This window comes from Pseudophryne corroboree, chromosome 5 (assembly GCF_028390025.1).
Source record: "Pseudophryne corroboree isolate aPseCor3 chromosome 5, aPseCor3.hap2, whole genome shotgun sequence".
NCBI lineage: Eukaryota > Metazoa > Chordata > Amphibia > Anura > Myobatrachidae > Pseudophryne > Pseudophryne corroboree.
The window spans coordinates 378075204-378095010 of record NC_086448.1 but is presented as its reverse complement, the minus strand read 5'-3'; the positions used below and the strand labels follow the sequence as shown (position 1 = coordinate 378095010).

Below are 19807 nucleotides of genomic sequence, written 5' to 3'. Positions count from 1 at the left end.
GATCGGCAGGTGAGGCATAGACATTTTGCTCCAGAGTTTTGGCTATAAAAATTATTAGAATAAAGCAAAGAAGACATTTCAAACAAATTCTTTGTATTTTTCATATACTTTATACAGTAAAAACTCTGGCACAAACGTTTGTATGACAGGAAAGGCTCTGCCTCACCCCACCACACGTCATGGATCAAGCATCTACCAATGAAGGAAGGAGGAGACACATATTTAGACTATCATTTTTAATAATAAGGAGTATGACAAATTTTGTGTAAGATTTGTAATGAGGAAGGAAAGAGGCAGATTTTGGACTGGATCTGTGGTGTTACTTTTAATGAATAAGGTATTTGCCTATGTGTGGGGGCCAGGGCCGTTTCTAGCCAATTTGGCTCCCAGTGCGAGATTTAAAAATGCGCCCCCCCATTCACATAAAAAAAATGCGCCCCCCCATAGATATAAAGAGTAAAAGGGGGCGTGCCCTCGTAAAAATGGGCGTGGTTTTGTTAAGATGGGCGTGGCCTCATGTGATCTCATCATCACGGCCACCACAGGATAAAAAAAAAAAAAAGTCCTCATTTTACACATTACAGCAGGCACGCGACCCCATTTTACACAGCACGGCAGGCAAGTGTCCCCATTTTACACAGCACGGTAGGCAAGTGTCCCCATTTTACATATTGCGGCAGGAAAGTGTCCCCATTTTACACATTGCGGCAGGCACGTGCCCCCATTTTACACATTGCGGCAGGAAAGTGTCCCCATTTTACACATTGCGGCAGGCACGTGCCTCCATTTTACACAGTACGGCAGGCAAGTGTCCCCATTTTACACATTGTGGCAGGCACGTGCCCCCATTTTACACAGTACGGCAGGCAAGAGTCCCCATTTTACACAGTATGGCAGGCACGCATCCCCATTTTACACAGTACGCAGGCAGGTGTCCCCATTTTACACAGTACGCAGACAGGTGTCCCCATTTTACACAGTACGCAGACAGGTGTCCCCATTTTACACAGTACGCAGACAGGTGTCCCCATTTTACACAGTACGCAGGCAGGTGTCCCCATTTTACACAGTACGCAGGCAGGTGTCCCCATTTAACACATTATGGCAGGCAAGTGTCCCCATTTAACATATTATGGCAGGCAAGTGTCCCCTTTGTATACATGATGGCAGGTTGCAGAGGGGGGGTAGAGAGAGAGAGAGAGGGAGAGGCTGACTTACAGTTGAAACGGTTCTTCCCGCTCTTCGCCGCCTCTCCCTCCTCTTCGCGGCGCCACCAGTTTGGCTCCCCCTCCTCCGTCCTCCCGAGTACCCAGCTCGGGGGGCGGAGTTTCGTGGAATGACGCGATTGCGTTGTGACGTCACGACGCACCGCGTCATTCCACGAAACTCCGCCCCCCGAGCTGGGTACTCGGGAGGACGGAGGAGGTGGGAATGGATTTTAAAGTGTTCAAGAAGTGCCGCGGCGGGCGCCCCGTGCGGTTGCACGGATCGCCCGCCGCAAGAAACGGCACTGGTGGGGGCAAATCTAGGGATTTTAATGAGAAAAATGTGTGTGTTGGGGTTTATATCTGAGGTATGATTTTTAATATAAGAGAGTTGATAAATTCTGAGCTTTGATTTATACAAAGTGGTTAGATCTGGCATATGATTTTTAATGAGCAAGCAGAGGTGGTCACATTTGAAGTCTATTGCATGTACAGATGGAGCCCTGCTCATCTATCCCTTTGATAGGATTAAGTGAGCCAGTGCTGTAATGACTTAATCCCCTGCTGTATTGTTCTCTCTGTATTGTATTGCAACTGAGACCAATAGATGAAAAGCTTATGCTAATAAACCTTGGTGCACCTAGGCGCAGCAGAGAAGGCTAAATGAGCGAGGCTCCATCTGTAGGTCTCTGTATATGGCACTAGAATATTAATTGCTTTGCCAGTTGGTGCCAGTAGATTTTGTATTTGTTTATTGCTCTTTGACATAACAATTTTTTAGATATTTAAATGACTACTTAAACCACACCCACATTAGATAAACCTTTCCTGCAAGATTTTTGTTTCCCTAATTTTTTTCAACGCAATTTCCTGGTAGAAATGCCGGGGCCACTTGCTCGTGCACCCACCCCCCGTGTTTGCCTATGATCTATGATCTGAACCACCCCCAATAAGTCTGGCGTGGTGCTGTCTTTTCGGTTGCTTAGAGAAATGACATGTATTGACAAATACCCCAGAGTAGTGAGGGTGCAGTACTCTCAATCCATCACTATATAAATATATATTGCATTTGGGATGGGAAGACGACAGACTAAAATTATTTAAAATAAGTGAAAGTTTAACATAGATATTTTTTCTCAGTTTGATTCAACTTTCATTTATGTTAAAAGTTCATAAGGTGCATATTTTCAACCCTGTCTGTCTGAATGCTGTATATTAATGATTACAATGCATACGTTCTTTCTCTGAGCAGCTCCTAGCTCCTTGTTCATCTCCTATATATTTGTTCAGATCTGTGACTCTATGGGGGAGATTCAATTGTTTGAAAAGTCAGTTGGGTGTCTGTTTTTTCTATCTAATTGACAGGAAAAAACAGACACCCAACTGACTTTTCAAACATCTGAATTTTCCCCTATGACTCATTTGCTAACCCTGGGCGTGGCTAGGAGCTCTGAGTAACAGAGTCACAGATAGGAGAGACTAGGTAAAACACACGCTGACTAATAGTAAGAGCTTCGCCACTGCCCAGGTGGCCGCCATGCTGCTGCGGAGGAACTTCTGTCAGTCCAGGATCGGGGAGGAAGAGGAGGAGGGAGGGGTGATGATCTCACCTGTTGGACGGACGCCCGGACACCCGTGCTGGGTTCCCTGTCAGCTGTCAGGCCGTTGTGCCGCTGCTGGAGGTGGGAAGGGAGGGGAGGAGGGTGACGACGGATGACCCTCCGTACCCACTCCGCTGCGATCCCCCCGGGGTCTCGCCGCCGCTCACATTCCAGCCCCAGCCGCAGCTGTCGGCTGACTCCCGGTCGCCATGTTAACACTCAGCAGCCGACTCGCAGCTCTCAGTCAGCCGAGAGGCCACGGGGAGTCTGGGGGTTGTAGTTCCCGACACTGCCGGCTGCTCCCCGGGGCGTGTGAGGGGGAGCGACGTCCGTGGACTACATCTCCTAGGGAGCACCTCGGGGGGACTCAGCGGCCCCGCCTCCCCGTGCACAGGGATAGACTGCGGAGGGTGTGCATCACCATGATGTCACGGCAGTGCTGTGGGGAGACTACAACTCCTGGCATGCCAGGAAGGAACATGGTGGTTGCTGTTTCTAGTGCAGTGAGAGTCTGTAGTGTGCAGTGTGCGGGGACAATGAAGCTGGTGAGAGGCTAATACCATACTGTATACTGTGATGAGAGATAAGTTCCCAGCGTGCACACTGTGTATGTGATAGGAGAAAGGGCTGTATACTGATATATATATATATATATATATATATATACACATACAGATCCCTGCACTCTCACAAAAGCTCTGCCAACAGCTGGGGTGCCAATCAGAGTCCAACCCACTTAGAGGTGGGACCCATAGTACAGTACAAGGTTATCCACCTAGTTATCCACCAATTACGACGTTTCGGTCCACACCAGGACATCAGCACAGCATGGTCAGCATAAATGGGAACTGTTGTAACAACAGTTCCCATTTATGCTGACCATGCTGTGCTGAGGTCTGCTGTAACTATGCTGTAACTCCTTGACAAAGGTCCTGGTGTGGACCGAAACGTCGGAATTGGACTTTACAAACTGGAACTGTGAGATTACCTTTATTAAATTCTCTTTGCTGAATAATTGATACTAAAGTCTGGAGAGTGCTATCTGTTCCACTAGGTGGATAACCTTGTACTATATATATATATATATATATATATATATATATAAATATGAGAAATAATCTCCCAACACACACACACACACACACACACACACACACACACACACACACACACACACTGTGTATGTGATATTTACCAGACGTCTTTATACCTAAATTATGTACACATAACATATTATTAACACACTAGGTCATTCATCGTCCCTCTTCCCGCCGTCGCAAGCTCCTACGCCCCCTTGACCATCCCAAGCCCTTTGCCCGTAAAATATTTAACCACTAACAACATTATGCTTGAAGGTAATACTCCATATAATAAAAATATTGCCCGCCCAAAGGATAGCAGGGGTTAAGGGGGCGTAGCCCCTTGCGACGGTGTGAAGAGCGCCTGTAGGCCACAATGAATCACCTAGTTTGTATATATTTAACAATAAAACAGTTGATATAAATATTCCATAGTAACATAAATATAGTTAGAATCTTTCCTGCTCTGAACTAGCTAAAGGTATCACAAGATCCTATCTGAAAAAAACAGGCTATAAGATAATGGAGATCTGACAGAAATAAAGCATTTCATAAAGTACAGCATACCTCTACCCAGTTCCATGGCTCTTGCCAGTAGCTCCTGATGCCCCGCTGAGTCATAATACTCAGTTGTAAATACAAGAATATAAGAATCATTCCAAGGAACATCAGCTGTTAATATAAAAATAATCAGTTACATTAAAATCATATTGTAATCTAAGGCATAGATCGCTCAACTCAGCAAAATACAACGACTTTGAATACCTCATTAGCTTTCCCTGCTACATTTATAACATAATAGATAATTATGATGTTAATTAGATAGGCTGGTGTCAGAGGGGTGCTATGAAATAAATACATTTGCCATGTATTTACTGAAGTGAGGGGTACACAAGTAACAAGGGAGTAATTATGCACAGAAAATGCTGCACGTAGTGTCTTTTGACCTTAATCTGACTTAGTTTGGTAAAGGGACTTTACCTTTTCAAGCCAATCTCAGGTCATCTCTGCAGTTCTTTGTTGTAAATAACAGTGCAGGAAGTAATAGTCATACCCCCTACACTACCATAACAGGCAAGACAATACCAATCATGGTACTTCAGGCCTTTTCAACTTTTTTGACCCAAAATCTGGAAGTGGAAAATGCCCGACTAACTTGAGAGCATTCACCTACACTTTAAACTTTATACTGTAGTTGGATAGTAATTGTTATTAAATTGGCCAATGTAATTTAATTAAATGGTAACAGTCATTTTCATAACTGCTTAATGTCACTACCCTGGATTCATAACCTGCTAGTGGAGGATAAATCAGAACAATGGGGGTAATTCTGATTTGATCGCAGCAGGAATTTTGTTAGCAGTTGACCAAAACCATGTGCACTGCAGGGGAGGAGCAGATATAACATGTGCAGAGAGAGTTAGATTTGTGTGGGGTGTGTTCAATCTGCAATCTAAATTGCAGTGTAAAAATAAAGCAGCCAGTATTTACCCTGCACAGAAACAAAATAACCCACCCAAATCTAACTCTCTCTGCACGTTATATCTGCCCCACCTGCAGTGTACATGGTTTTGCCCAACTGCTAACAAAATTCCTGCTGCGATCAACTCAGAATTACCCCCCATATCCTGATTTTTTAAACCTAAATAAAACATTTTTAAGAAGTGAACCTTACAAGCTCATTCATAACAACAATACTTTAGACCAGCGGTGGCCAACCTGTGGCTCTTGAGCCGCATGTGGCTCTTTCTTTATTCAAATGTGGCTCCCAACACTCTAAATCATGTGACCACAACAGATACAGAAACCGCTGCACTCCAGCCAGACACGCAGCAGCACTACAGGGACTGAAAACTGAAGGAGCCAGATACTAGAGGTGAGACACCCACAAGAAAACATAGGACACATTAGGGACTGCTGCAATGGCATGAGTTGATGGGGGGCCTGTAGTGATACATGAGGGTGGGATAGAGTGACACATGGCAGAGCTGGCTGGAGAGACACAGGAGGGTCCTGGTAGGAGTGACGCGGGAGGGTGCTGGAAGTAGTGACACATGGGAGAGCTGGCTGGAGTGACATAGGAGGGTGGTAGCAGGAGTGACAGATGGGAGAGCTGGCTGGAGTGACATAGGAGGGTGGTAGCAGGAGTGACACATGGGAGAATGGCTGGAGTGACATATGTGGGTGGTAGCAGGAGTGACACATGGAAGAGCTGGCTGGAGTGACAGGAGGGTGTTGGCAAGAGTGACACATGGGAGAGCTGGCTGGAGTGACAGGAGGGTGGTATCAGGAGTGATACATGTGAGAGCTGGCTGGAGTGACATAGGAGGGTGGTAGCAGGAGTGACACGTGGGAGAGCTGGCTGGAGTGACACGGGGGAGCTGGCTGGAGTGACATAGGAGGGCTCTAGCAGGAGTGACACATGGAAGAGCTGGCTGGAGTAACAGGAGGGTGTTGGCAGGAATGACACATGAGAGAGCTGGCTGGAGTGACACAGCAGGGTCTTGGCAGTAGTGACACATGGGAGACCTGGCTGGAGTGATACAGCAGGGTCTTGGCAGTAGTGACACATGGGAGAGATGGCTGGAATGACACGGGGGAGCTGGCTGGAGTGGCATAGGAGGGTGCTAGCAGGAGTTACACATGGAAGAGCTGGCTGGAGTGACAGGAGGGTGTTGGCTGGAGTGACACATGAGAGAGCTGGCTGGAGTGACACAGCAGGGTCTTGGCAGTAGTGACACATGGAAGAGCTGGCTGGAGTGACAGGAGGGTGTTGGCTGGAGTGACACATGGGAGAGCTGGCTGGAGTGACACAGCAGGGTCTTGGCAGTAGTGACACATGGGAGAGATGGCTGGAGTGACACGGGGGAGCTGGCTGGAGTGGCATAGGAGGGTGCTAGCAGGAGTTACACATGGAAGAGCTGGCTGGAGTGACAGGAGGGTGTTGGCTGGAGTGACACATGGGAGAGCTGGCTGGAGTGACACAGCAGGGTCTTGGCAGTAGTGACACATGGAAGAGCTGGCTGGAGTGACAGGAGGGTGTTGGCTGGAGTGACACATGGGAGAGCTGGCTGGAGTGACACAGCATTGTCTTGGCAGTAGTGGCACATGGGAGAGCTGGCTGGAGTGACACGGGGGAGCTGGCTGGAGTGACATAGGAGGGTGCTAGCAGGAGTGACACATGGAAGAGCTGGCTGGAGTGACAGGAGGGTGTTGGCTGGAGTGACACATGGGAGATCTGGCTGGAGTGACACAGCAGGGTCTTGGCAGCAGTGACACATGGGAGAGCTGGCTGGAGTGACACGGGGGAGCTGGCTGGAGTGACATAGGAGGGCGCTAGCAGGAGTGACACATGGAAGATCTGGCTGGAGTGACAGGAGGGTGTTGGCTGGAGTGACACATGGGGGAGCTGGCTGGAGTGACACAGCAGGGTCTTGGCGGTAGTGACACGGGGGAGACCTGGCTGGAGTGACACAGCAGGATCTTGGCAGTAGTGACACATGGGAGAGCTGGCTGGAGTGATACGGGGGAGCTGGCTGGAGTGACAGGAGGATGTTGGCTGGAGTGACACAGCAGGGTTTTGGCAGTAGGGACACATGGGAGAGCTGGCTGGAGTGACACAGCAGGGTCTTGGCAGTAGTGACACATGGGAGACCTGGCTGGAGTGACACGGGGAGCTGGCTGGAGTGACATATGAGGGTGCTAGCAGGAGTGACACATGGGGGAGCTGGCTGGAGTGACACATGGGGGAGCTGGCTGGAGTGACACATGGGGGAGCTGAAGTTTATTATGTGAAAGTGGCTTTTTCAATGAATTTGGCTTTAAAAAAATAATTTTATGTCGTTCTGGCTTTTTCAATGTATTTTATACCAGGGGTGTAGTCTAGCAGGCACAAGGCCACATTCCTTTTTTGCATGCGCGCCATCGGCTCGATGTCGGCTCTTTGACATACCTAACAAGGTTTTTTGGCTCTTTGTCACTGACTGGTTGACCACCCCTGCTTTAGACATAGGTACAGTGCAGCCACCAGGGGGGGACTGTGGGGACTGGTGTCCCGGGCCCTTACAGAAATGAGGGCCCTCCCCTTGCTCCTACCGCCAATACATGTAGATCTGCACAAGTCTGTGAATCAGTAGCAGGATGATGCTCAGGGAGGACCTCTTCAAACAAGCCTTATCTGCGCATCAGCTCTCTTTAAACCACTCCTGTAGGTCCGCAACACTCCACATATATGTAACATCACAATGTATGACATTACATAGGCGTGGAGAAGTGTGACAGAATCTTTTTTTCTTGGGAGGGAGGGGCCCTGTCTATTTTGTCAGTCCCGGGCCCCACAATTTCTGATGGCCGCCCTGCATAGGTATCATATTGAACGCTGATGAATCGCCACAGTATGTCTCATCCCCTCCACATTTGCCACACCTCAGTGGCTTATAGGACCTTGATGTAGGTATGATTATGGTATTCTTACCCTAAAAAACTGCCATATAAACCTCTGCTGTTATGCTGAAACCAGAAGGTGTGAATTAAGTGCCAGGTTGGCAAAAAAATTAAAAAAGCCTAAATAATTTCTATATAATACCTGAGAGACAGTTTCATTGCTCAATGACAGTTGTACAATTACATACAGTCAGGTTCATAAATATTGGGACATCAACACAATTCTCATATTCTGGGCTCTATACACCAGCACAATGGATTTGAAATAAAACAAACAAGATGTGCTTTAACTGCAGACTTTCCGCTTTAATTTGAGGGTATTTACATCCAAATCAGGCGAACGGTGTAGGAATTACAACTGTTTCTATATGTGCCTCCCACTTTTTAAGGGACCAAAAGTAATGGGACAAACTAAACAATCCTTAATCAAACTTTCACTTTTTAATACTTTGTTGCAAATCCTTTGCAGATTATTACAGCCTGAAGTCTGGAACGCATAGACATCACCAGATGCTGGGTTTCATCCCTGGTGATGCTCTGCCAGGCCTCTACTGCAAATGTCTTCAGTTCCTGCTTGTTCTTGGGGCATTTTTCCCTTCAGTTTTGTCTTCATCAAGTGAAATGCATGCTCAATCGGATTCAGGTCAGGTGATTTACTTGGCCATTGCATAACATTCCACTTATTTGCCTTAAAAAAACTCTTTGGTTGCTGTCGCAGTATGCTTCAGGTCATTGTCCATCTGCACTGTGAAGCGCCGTCCAATGAGTTCTGAAGCATTTGATTGAATATGAGCAGATAATATTGCCAAAACACTTCAGAATTCATCCTGCTGCTTTTGTCAGCAGTCACATTATCAATAAATACAAGGGAACCAGTTCCATTGGCAGCCATACATGCCCACGCCATGACACTACCACCACCATGCTTCACTGATGAGGTGGTATGTTTTGGATCATGAACAGTTCCTTTCCTTCTCCATACTCTTCTCTTCCAGTCACTCTGGTACAAGTTGATCTTTGTCTCATCTGTCCATAGGATGTTGTTCCAGAACTGTAAAGGCTTTTTTAGATGTTGTTTGGCAAACTTTAATCTGGTCTTCCTGTTTTTGTGGCTCACCAATGGTTTACATCTTGTGGTGAACCCTCTATATTCACTCTTGTGAAGTCTTCTCTTGATTGTTGACTTTGACACATATACACCTACCTCCTGGAGAGTGTTCTTGATCTGGGCAACTGTTGTGAAGGGGTTTTTCTTCACCAGGGAAATAATTCTTCTGTCATCCACCACAGTTGTTTTCCGTGGTCTTCCGGGTTTTTTGGTGTTGCTGAGCTCTCTGGTGCGTTCTTTCTTTGTAAGAATGTTCCAAACAGTTGATTTGGCCACCCCTAATGTTTTTGCTATCTCTCTGATGTGTTTGTTTTGATTTTTCAGCCTAATGATGGCTTGCTTCACTGATAGTGGCAGCTCATTGGATCTCATATTGAGAGTCGACAGCAACAGATTCCAAATGCAAATGTCACACCTGGAATCTACTCCAGACCTTTTACCTGCTTAATTGACGATGAAATAACCAGGGAATAGCCCACTCCTGTCCATGAAATAGCTTTTGAGTATATTGTCCCATTACTTTTGGTCCCTTAAAAAGTGTGAGGCACATATAGAAACCGTTGTAATTCCTACACCGTTCACCTGATTTGGATGTAAATACCCTCAAATTAAAGCGGAAAGTACTGCAGTTAAAGCACATCTTGTTTGTTTCATTTCAAATCCACTGTGGTGGTGTATAAAGCCCAAAATATGAGAATTGTGTCGATGTCCCAATATTTATGGACCTGACTGTAGACTTCTATAAAGTACTGTTTTCGTACTTTCTCTAAACACTGCATACAGATGTGTCCACATACACCTCTCACTAAATCGCACCAGATAGCCTCATTTATTACACCAAGTACTTTGCTACTTAGTCATACTAAAACACGACTCCTATGTACTGTACCTAGTAGAATATTTGTGAATTAAGTCACACAATTGAGGAAAAAGTAGTTAGAAAATAGCATCATTTAGGGAAACGTACATAAGGCAAGTCCAACAGGAAAAACCTAGTACACTGTAAGTCGAGGAAAAGGTAGCAAACCTGAGTAAAAACCTATGCAGCATGGGAAGTGCGCTAGTGCCACATGGCAAAAAGGGATAGGTGTATGAGGACACATCAGTTTTATATATATATTTTTAATATTAGATACAGAAATGTTCTCATGATACCATTTAGAAAAAAAAAAACACTTTAATTTCAATAGGAAAACCACAGTCAAAAAATATACTGTTCATATGGCTTGGCAAGAACGAGCTGGATAGAGAGAGAGAATGTGAGAAAGAAAGAAAGAAAGAAAGAAAGAAAGAAAGAAAGAAAGAAAGAAAGAAAGAAAGAAAGAAAGAAAGAAAGAAAGAAAGAAAGAAAGAAAAAGAAAAAGAAAGAGCGTGTCGGGTGAGAGTGAGAGAGTGGAGCAAGAGAGTATGTGTCATGGAGAGAGAGGGGATAAGGGTAGAGGAGCAAGCTGGGTGGAAGTGTCAGGGAGAGAGAGACGGAGAGAGAGTGTCAGGGATAGACAAAGAGGGGCAAAGAGAGGGAACAGCAAGAGAGAGAGGGAGAGAGAGTGGGTGTTAAGGAGGGAGAGAGAAGACCAAGAGGGAGAGAGAGTGTGTCATGGAGAGAAAGAGGGGGATACAAAGGAAAAGAGAGAAGTAAGCAAGAGAGAAAGGGAGAGAGAGAAGAGATAGAGTGGGAGCGAATGGGTGAGACACTACCTGTCGCAGATTACTGCATCAGGTCTCTGATGGGGGCGGGCACTTCATGGCATTTGGCCCCTTCACCCATGCACCAGCGAATAGCGGCATTACTACCGCGAGGGGGCAGACGAATGATACTGGATTCATAATAGAAAGCGGGAAAAGGTTGGCGGGGCTGGCTAGAGCAGCAGAGGGGGCTGGCCGTGACACCCTGACAGTGATGTCATCTGCGCCAGCCTCCGCAGTGGGATTTACGATAGACATCCTGTTCCGAATCCCAAATGGGATTCACCCAGACACTCCCCCGTTTCTTCAGACACTCCCGCGTTTTTCCCAGAAACGGCAGCGTTTTTTCGCACACACCCATAAAAAGGCCAGTTTCCGCCCAGAAACACCCACTTCCTGTCAATCACACTACGATCACCAGAACGAAGAAAAAACCTCGTAATGCCGTGAGCAAAATACCTAACTTAATAGCAAATTTACTTGGCGCAGTCGCACTGCGGACATTGCGCATGCGCATTAGCGCTCCATTGCGAAAAAAAAATAACGAGCGATCAACTCGGAATGACCACCCATGTGCACTGCAGCTGGGGCAGATATAACATTTGCAGAGAGAGTTAGATTTGGGTGGGTTAAATTGTTTCTGTGCAGGGTGAATACTGGCTGCTTTATTTTTACACTGTAATTTAGATTTCAGTTTGAACACACCCCACCCAAATCTAACTCTCTCTGCACACGTTATAGCTGCCCCCCCCCCCCCCCCTGCAGTGTACATGGTTTTCCCAACTGCTAACAAATTTGCTGCTACGATCAACTCTGAATTACCCCCTATACTTTAATACTACAGTAGATAGTCAAAATTGACTTGCCTGCACAGTCTATTTTTTCTAGCGATACCGACCCCGCAGGGCCGCGCATCGGTATCGCAAGCTGTGTACACATGGTGCGCTATGCACTAATTTTCCTTGCGATTTTGACTATATAGTCATAATCACACCGTTATATCGCACCGTGTGTATGCACCTTAACTGTTAATGCTTTCCTTTTCAATGTGACCTTTATTTTAACTTTGGTATTTGTATATTATTATTTTTATGTGTGTTTGTTTTCATATTTTGTTTGCCTATATGTCATTATGTATGTTTGTTAAATAATATTTGACTCTCACACAGTGTGCTCTTACCCAGGCCCGGCGCTACCCGCTCAGCAAAGGGATGCAGTGCAGGTAGGCGCCGGGCAGGAGAGGCGCCTTCACTGCTCTGCATCCCTGCTGAAGCGCCGTCCTGTCCCCCCTGCTGCTGGCTGCTGCGTCTGCCCTGTCACACTGACAGTCAGCCGCAGCAGCGCAGGCAGCATGACTCCTTCTCCTCTCTCCCCTGTGACAGTGAGAGGAGAGGAGTGTCAGTTTGCGGTCTGATGAAAGGGGGTGGAGCTACACGGACCAAGGGGGCGGAGCTACATGGACCAGGCTAGCAGACTGTGGAAGATCTGGCCAGCAAGATTGTGGTAAGGGGATGCAAAAAGAGTGTGAGAGAGAAAGTGTGTGTGTGTGTGTATATGGATGTGTGTGTTTGTTTGTATTTAAAAAGGGGATGCTGTCTGCCGTAATGTGTAAAAAGGGAGACACAGTTTGCCGTAATATGTAAAAAGTGGGACGCTGTCTGCCATAATGTGTAAAAAGGGGACTCTGTCCGCCGTAATGTGTAAAAAGGGGCCGCTGGCTGCCGTAATGTGTAAAAAGGGGGACGCTGGCTGCCGTAATGTGTAAAAAGGGCACGCTGACCGCGCCCCTATATTTTTTGCATGCGCCTGCGGCCCGCACTGCCCCTATTTTACATGCAGGGGAGGGGGGCGATGCCCTCTCTTGCACACAGCGGTAAAATGTCTAGTTACGGCACTGTCTGTGTGCAGGGCCGTAACTAGCGCTGCACAGAGTGTTTGTGGGCAGAGAGTTCACAACCATAGGCATGCACGGATCTCCTGCAGCTCGGGGGCCCAAGAGTATGGTATTTATATTTTGAAGGAGGGCGCCAAACCCCCTAGCACTGGCCCTGCTCTTACCATTGAAAGGAATGCATATGATTTCATAGCTTTAGTTTTTTTTTTTTTTTCCATATTTCCAATCTAGTTGCACGATGTCATGCCGCGGCCGCCGTACTTACCCCTCCGGGCACGCTGGGTCTCCGTGCGGCCGTCCTCGCTGGCGGTCTCCGGCTCCCGGCGCTCTGTCCCGCGATCGTGAGTGTGGACGTCGCGGGTACGCCCGGCGTCCACTGAAGGTGCGGGTGACGTCATCAACACTTCCCACCAAACAGGTACTGGCAGGAAGTTCAAATTCAGATGCCGGGCTGAGCTCCGGCGCCTGAGTATCATCTTTTCTACTTAGAAGTTGTGATCTCCAGTGCTCCTGTATTGCTGTGGCCCTCCGTGCCTCCAAGCACCTCAGCGTCTCCACGCACCTCAGTGCCTCCAAGCACCTCAGCGTCTCCACGCACCTCAGTGCCTCAAAGCACCTCAGCGTCTCCACGCACTTCAGTGCCTCCAAGTACCTCAGCGTCTCCACGCACTTCAGTGCCTCCAAGTACCTCAGTGTCTCCACGCACCTCTGTGCCTCCAAGCACCTCAGCGTCTCCACGCACCTCAGTGCCTCCAAGTACCTCAGCGTCTCCACGCACCTCAGTGCCTCCAAGCATCTCAGCGTCTCCACGCACCTCAGTGCCTCCAAGCACCTCAGCGTCTCCACGCACCTCTGTGCGTATAAGCACCTCAGCGTCTCCACGCACCTCTGTGCCTCCAAGCACCTCAGCGTCTCCACACACCTCAGTGCCTCCAAGCACCTCAGCGTCTACACGCACCTCCGTGCCTCCAAGCACCTCAGCGTCTCCACGCACCTCAGTGCCTCCAAGCACCTCAGCGTCTCCACGCACCTCAGCGTCTCCACGCACCTCAGTGCCTCCAAGCACCTCAGTGTCTCCACGCACCTCAGTGCCTCCAAGCACCTCAGTGTCTCCGAGCACCTCAGTGCCTCCAAGCACCTAAGTGCCTCCCAGCTCCTCAGTATCGCTCTCGGTGAGCTCACGGTATTCTTCACCAAATTCATCAGCGCCTTTTCAAGTCTTGTCTTTCAGGAGACCTTCCGCATCCACACATGCCTCCTGCCTGTCATCCAAATCCTGCATGAGGAAAACCTACATTCGGCCATCTCTGCTGCGGCCCAGTTGCGGTTCCTCTTCCCGGTCATCAGAAGAAACCCCGAGTCCACAACACTCCCAAACCAGGTCAGTGATAGTATACTCAGCCTCATGGACCCGGGGGATCGGAACACAGAGTTGAGCGCCATCCAAAGTTTGGCTTCCCGAGTTCAGACTCGGGAGGCGACACAGGGCCAGGTGATGCAATATCTCCAGGAATTGTCCGGCCGATTGGATCAAATTCAAGCATCCTTAGCTTCCATAATTCCTGTTTCAGTTCCCGTAACTGCTCCAGTTGCCGTTTCCAGTAACGTCCAACCTCCGGCCGGTACCAGGTCACGCCTTCAGCTTCCTACTCCTTCCCGCTATAATGGGAATTCAAAGAATTGCCGTGGTTTTTTAAACCAGTGCGAGGTGCACTTCGAGCTTCTCTCTCATAATTTCCCTACGGATCGGTCTAAGGTGGCGTATATTATTTCCCTGCTCGAAGGGTCAGCGTTGGATTGGGTGTCTCCGTTATGGGAACGATCTGATCCCGTGGTTTCCAACTACACCAACTTCATCACGTCCTTTCGAAGAATCTTCGACGAGCCCGGCAGGATGACCACTGCTTCTTCTGACTTGCTCCGTGTCCGTCAGGGCTCCCGCTCCGTGGGTCAGTACGTGGTTCATTTCCAGACCATTGCCTCTGAACTTCGCTGGAATAATGACGCCCTGAGGGCTGCCTTTTGGAACGGTCTCTCCGACCGGCTGAAAGATGAGTTGGTCACTAGGGATCTGCCGGATCCATTAGAAGAGTTGATCTCCCTCTGCGTCAAGGTGGATCTTCGGATGCAGGAGCGTGGAGGAGAACGTAGTCGTTCAGATCGTTCCAGGTTCCGGCTTCCTCCGCCTAGGCCAGCGGCTGTGCCCAGTTCGGACGAACCCATGCAAATTAACCGGTCCCGACTGGAACGACAGCGTCATCGTGAGGGTAAACTTTGCCTTTACTGTGGAGCCGCAGATCATTTCCTCAAGTTTTGTAAATCCCGTCCGGGAAACGGGCAGGCCTAGCTTGTTCCGGAGGAGTCAAGTTGGGAGTCACGTCCAAATCTTCTCCGACTTTGGATTGCTTACTTTCCGTGTCTTTGACTTCCAAGTCAGTTGCCAAATCTTTTAATGCCCTATTGGACTCTGGGGCTGCTGGGAATTTCGTTTCTTTCTCCTGTGCCCAAGGTCTGGATTTAAAGTTGCAGTCTATCAAACGGCCTATTTCTTTGACTGCTATTAATGGAACCAGAATATCCAATGGTCTCATTACATATCGCACAGAGCCCGTTAGGCTGCAGGTCGGAGCGCTACATCAAGAACATCTAGAACTCCTAGTGATTCCGGAGATGCCTCACGACCTTGTCCTCGGGTTGCCTTGGCTCAAAACCCATAATCCCCACGTCGACTGGAAGTCTTCACAAATTCTGTCTTGGAGTTCTTTTTGTCACGCTAACTGTCTCACTCCTGTCTGTCCGCTCCGTGTCTCTTCTAAGTCGGATGAAGAGCTTATTCCGGAGGCGTATCAAGAGTACAAGGATGTGTTTTCGGAACATGCGGCTGACCAGTTACCACCCCATAGGCCTTGGGACTGTCCCATTGACCTAATCCCAGAGAAGATGCCGCCCTGTGGCCGCACATATCCTTTGTCACTTCCCAGGACTCAAGCCATGTCGGACTATATTAAGTCCAATCTTCTCAAGGGATTCATTCGCCCCTCTACCTCCCCGGCTGGAGCAGGTTTCTTTTTCGTGAAGAAGAAGGACGGGGGGTTAAGACCATGTATCGATTACCGCGGCCTAAACGATATCACCATCAAAAATAAATACCCCTTGCCACTAATTACAGAGTTATTTGATAGGGTTCGTGGCACCCACGTTTTCTCCAAGCTCGATTTGAGGGGAGCCTATAATCTTATACGTATCCGAGAAGGGGATGAATGGAAGACAGCCTTCAATACGAGGGATGGGCATTACGAATATCTGGTGATACCGTTCGGCCTTAGTAATGCCCCCGCTGTCTTTCAAGGATTCGTCAACGAGATCTTTCGAGACATGTTATATCGAAGTGTTGTGGTATATTTAGACGACATACTGATTTTTTCCAAAGATCTTACTGAACACAGGACACAGGTCAAAGAGGTGCTCCACCGTTTACGAAAGAATCATCTCTATGCTAAGATCTTCAAATGTACCTTCGAAGTAACATCAATTCCGTTCCTCGGTTATATCATCTCGGGGAAGGAGCTTCGCATGGACCCGGATAAACTTTCCGCCATTCGTGACTGGACTCAGCCCCTCTCTTTGAAAGCAATACAAAGATTCCTGGGCTTTGCGAATTATTACAGGAAATTCATTAGGGGTTTCTCCACCATAGTCATTACCATTACCGCCTTGACCAGAAAGGGCTCCAACCCGGGTTTGTGGTCTCCCGAGGCCATGGAAGCTTTCACCTATTTAAAATCAGCTTTTATGTCAGCCCCGGTCCTCCAACCAAATTTCGAAGAACCTTTTTTCCTGGAAGTTGATGCGTCCTCGGTCGGAGTCGGAGCCGTTCTCTCCCAGTACTCATCAGATAAGAAATTGCATCCGTGTGGCTTCCACTCTCGTAAATTCTCTCCGGCCGAACGGAATTATTCTATTGGTGATCAGGAACTTTTAGCAATAAAATCCGCTTTGGAGGAGTGGAGGTATCTGTTAGAAGGGGCCAAACATGTAATTACTATCTACACCGATCACAAAAATTTGTTGTACATCAAAACCGCACAGTGTTTGAATCCTCGTCAAGCTAGATGGGCGCTTTTCTTCACTCGATTTTCTTTTGTTATCAAGTACCGGGCCGGGACTTTCAATACTAAAGCGGATGCGCTTTCTCGTTCACAAACTCCCACAGATGAAGAGAATTCTTTTGAGCGGAGTTTAATTCTGAATCCAATTTCCGTTTCCGCTGCTTCCACTACTCAGAGTCCTCCCCCTGGAAGGATGTCTGTACCAACTAAATTCCGGCCGAAAATACTGCAGTGGGCTCATAACTCCAAGTTCTCTGGTCATCCTGGTGTCCAGAAGATGTTCAAGTTTCTGCAAAAATCTTACTGGTGGGACACCATGAGGAAGGATGTACAGGATTACGTTAACTCTTGCCCACAGTGTACGCAGCATAAATCTCCTTGTCTGCCTCCTGCCGGGTTGCTTCGTCCTCTGTCCATTCCTTTGAAACCGTGGACTCATATTTCCATGGACTTCATTACCGAGTTGCCCTGTTCCAAAGGTTACAATACCGTCTGGGTGATTGTCAACCGTTTTTCTAAGATGGCGCACTTCATTCCATTGACGGGTCTGCCGACAGCTCCCAAATTGGCTCTATTATTCATCAAGGAACACTTTCGGTTGCACGGTTTACCTCAAGAAATAGTCTCTGATCGAGGGGTACAGTTTACTGCAAGGTTCTGGAGAGCCCTCTGCTCAGCCTTACAAATTAAACTTAAATTTTCGTCTGCCTATCATCCCCAAACGAATGGTCAAACGGAACGAGTCAACCAAGATTTGGAGACTTTCCTCCGCCTTTATCTCTCCCCTTCACAGGACAACTGGGTGGAGTTGTTACCTTGGGCGGAGTTTGCCCATAACCATTCATTTCGTTCTTCCACTGGCGAATCTCCGTTCTTCATCAACTATGGGTTCCACCCACGAGTTCCGGAATTGCCAATCCTTCCGACAGAAGAGGTTCCAGCTGTGACTTCCACTTTATCACACTTTAGACAAATTTGGAGTAAGGTTCATGCTAGTCTTAAAAAGGTTTCTGTCCGATACAAGTACTTCGCGGACAAGAAACGGCGAGCCGCTCCTCAATACAAGGTTGGTGATAGGGTATGGCTATCCACACGTAATCTCCGGTTAAAGGTACCCACTATGAAGTTTGCTCCAAGGTTCATCGGTCCTTATCCTGTGCTACAAGTTCTGAATCCTGTGGTCTGCAAGTTGGGTTTACCTTCTCCTCTACGCATACCAAATGCCTTCCATGTTTCTCTTCTTCGTCCTCTCGTCCTTAATCGTTTTCATTCAAAGTCTTCTAGCCCCACCTCAGTAGAAACTGAAACCGGTACAGACTTCGAGATCAAAACTATTCTGGACTCTCGTTATCATCATAAGAACCTGCAATATCTGGTAGAGTGGAAAGGTTATGGTCCTGAGGAGAGAAGTTGGATAAAAGCTTCTGAGGTCTCAGCTCCTCGACTAATCTGGATTTTCCATTCTAGACACCCTACGAAGCCAGGGAAGTGTCCAGGGGCCACTCCTAGAGGAGGGGGTACTGTCATGCCGCGGCGGCTGCTGTACTTACCCCTCCGGGCACGCTGGGTCTCCGTGTGGCCGTCCTCGCTGGCGGTCTCCGGCTCCCGGCGCTCCGTCCCGCGTTCGTGAGTGTGGACATCGCGGGTACGCCCGGCGTCCACTGAAGGTGCGGGTGACGTCATCAACACTTCCCACCAATCAGGTACTGGCGGGAAGTTCAAATTCAGACGCCGGGCTGAGCTCCGGCGCCTGAGTATCATCTTTTCTACTTAGAAGTTGTGATCTCCAGTGCTCCTGTATTGATGTGGCTCTCCGTGCCTCCAAGCACCTCAGCGTCTCCACGCACCTCAGTGCCTCCAAGCACCTCAGCGTCTCCACGCACCTCAGTGCCTCCAAGCACCTCAGCGTCTCCACGCACCTCAGTGCCTCCAAGTACCTCAGCGTCTCCACGCACCTCAGTGCCTCCAAGCACCTCAGCGTCTCCACGCACCTCAGTGCCTCCAAGTACCTCAGCGTCTCCACGCACCTCAGTGCCTCCAAACATCTCAGCGTCTCCACGCACCTCAGTGCCTCCAAGCACCTCAGCGTCTCCACGCACCTCTGTGCCTCCAAGCACCTCAGCGTCTCCACGCACCTCAGTGCCTCCAAGCACCTCAGCGTCTCCACGCACCTCCGTGCCTCCAAGCACCTCAGCGTCTCCACGCACCTCAGTGTCTCCACGCACCTCAGCGTCTCCACGCACCTCAGTGCCTCCACGCACCTCAGCGCCTCCAAGCACCTGTGTCTCCGAGCACCTCAGTGCCTCCAAGCACTTCAGTGCCTCCCAGCTCCTCAGTATCGCTCTCGGTGAGCTCACGGTATTCTTCACCAAATTCATCAGCGACTTTTCAAGTTTTGTCTTTCAGGAGACCTTCCGCATCCACACGTGCCTCCTGCCTGTCATCCAAATCCTGCATGAGGAAAACCTACATTCGGCCATCTCTGCTGCGGCCCAGTTGCGATTCCTCTTCCCGGTCATCGGAAGAAACCCCGAGTCCACAACACTCCCAAACCAGGTCAGTGATACACGATTTGCTTTTTCCCTCTTATATGGATTATTCTGTCATATGTAGAACAAAAACGGAGCAGGTATAGCCCTTAGTCACAATAGGGACTGAACTATCGAAGTTGCGAGGCATGTC

The 19807-nt window shown here is 48.4% G+C and overlaps 1 protein-coding gene across 2 annotated transcripts in view; it reads right to left on the bottom strand.

Moving 5' to 3' along the window:
* The window catches only part of PKD1L1 (polycystin 1 like 1, transient receptor potential channel interacting), a 608224-nt gene that overhangs the window by 121296 nt on the left and 467121 nt on the right, over window positions 1-19807 (bottom strand). For both annotated transcript variants that reach the window (XM_063922691.1, XM_063922693.1), the window contains exon 47: window positions 4453-4557. In XM_063922691.1, the coding sequence (XP_063778761.1) occupies window positions 4453-4557 (105 nt within the window). The remainder of the gene's footprint in view (window positions 1-4452; window positions 4558-19807) is intronic.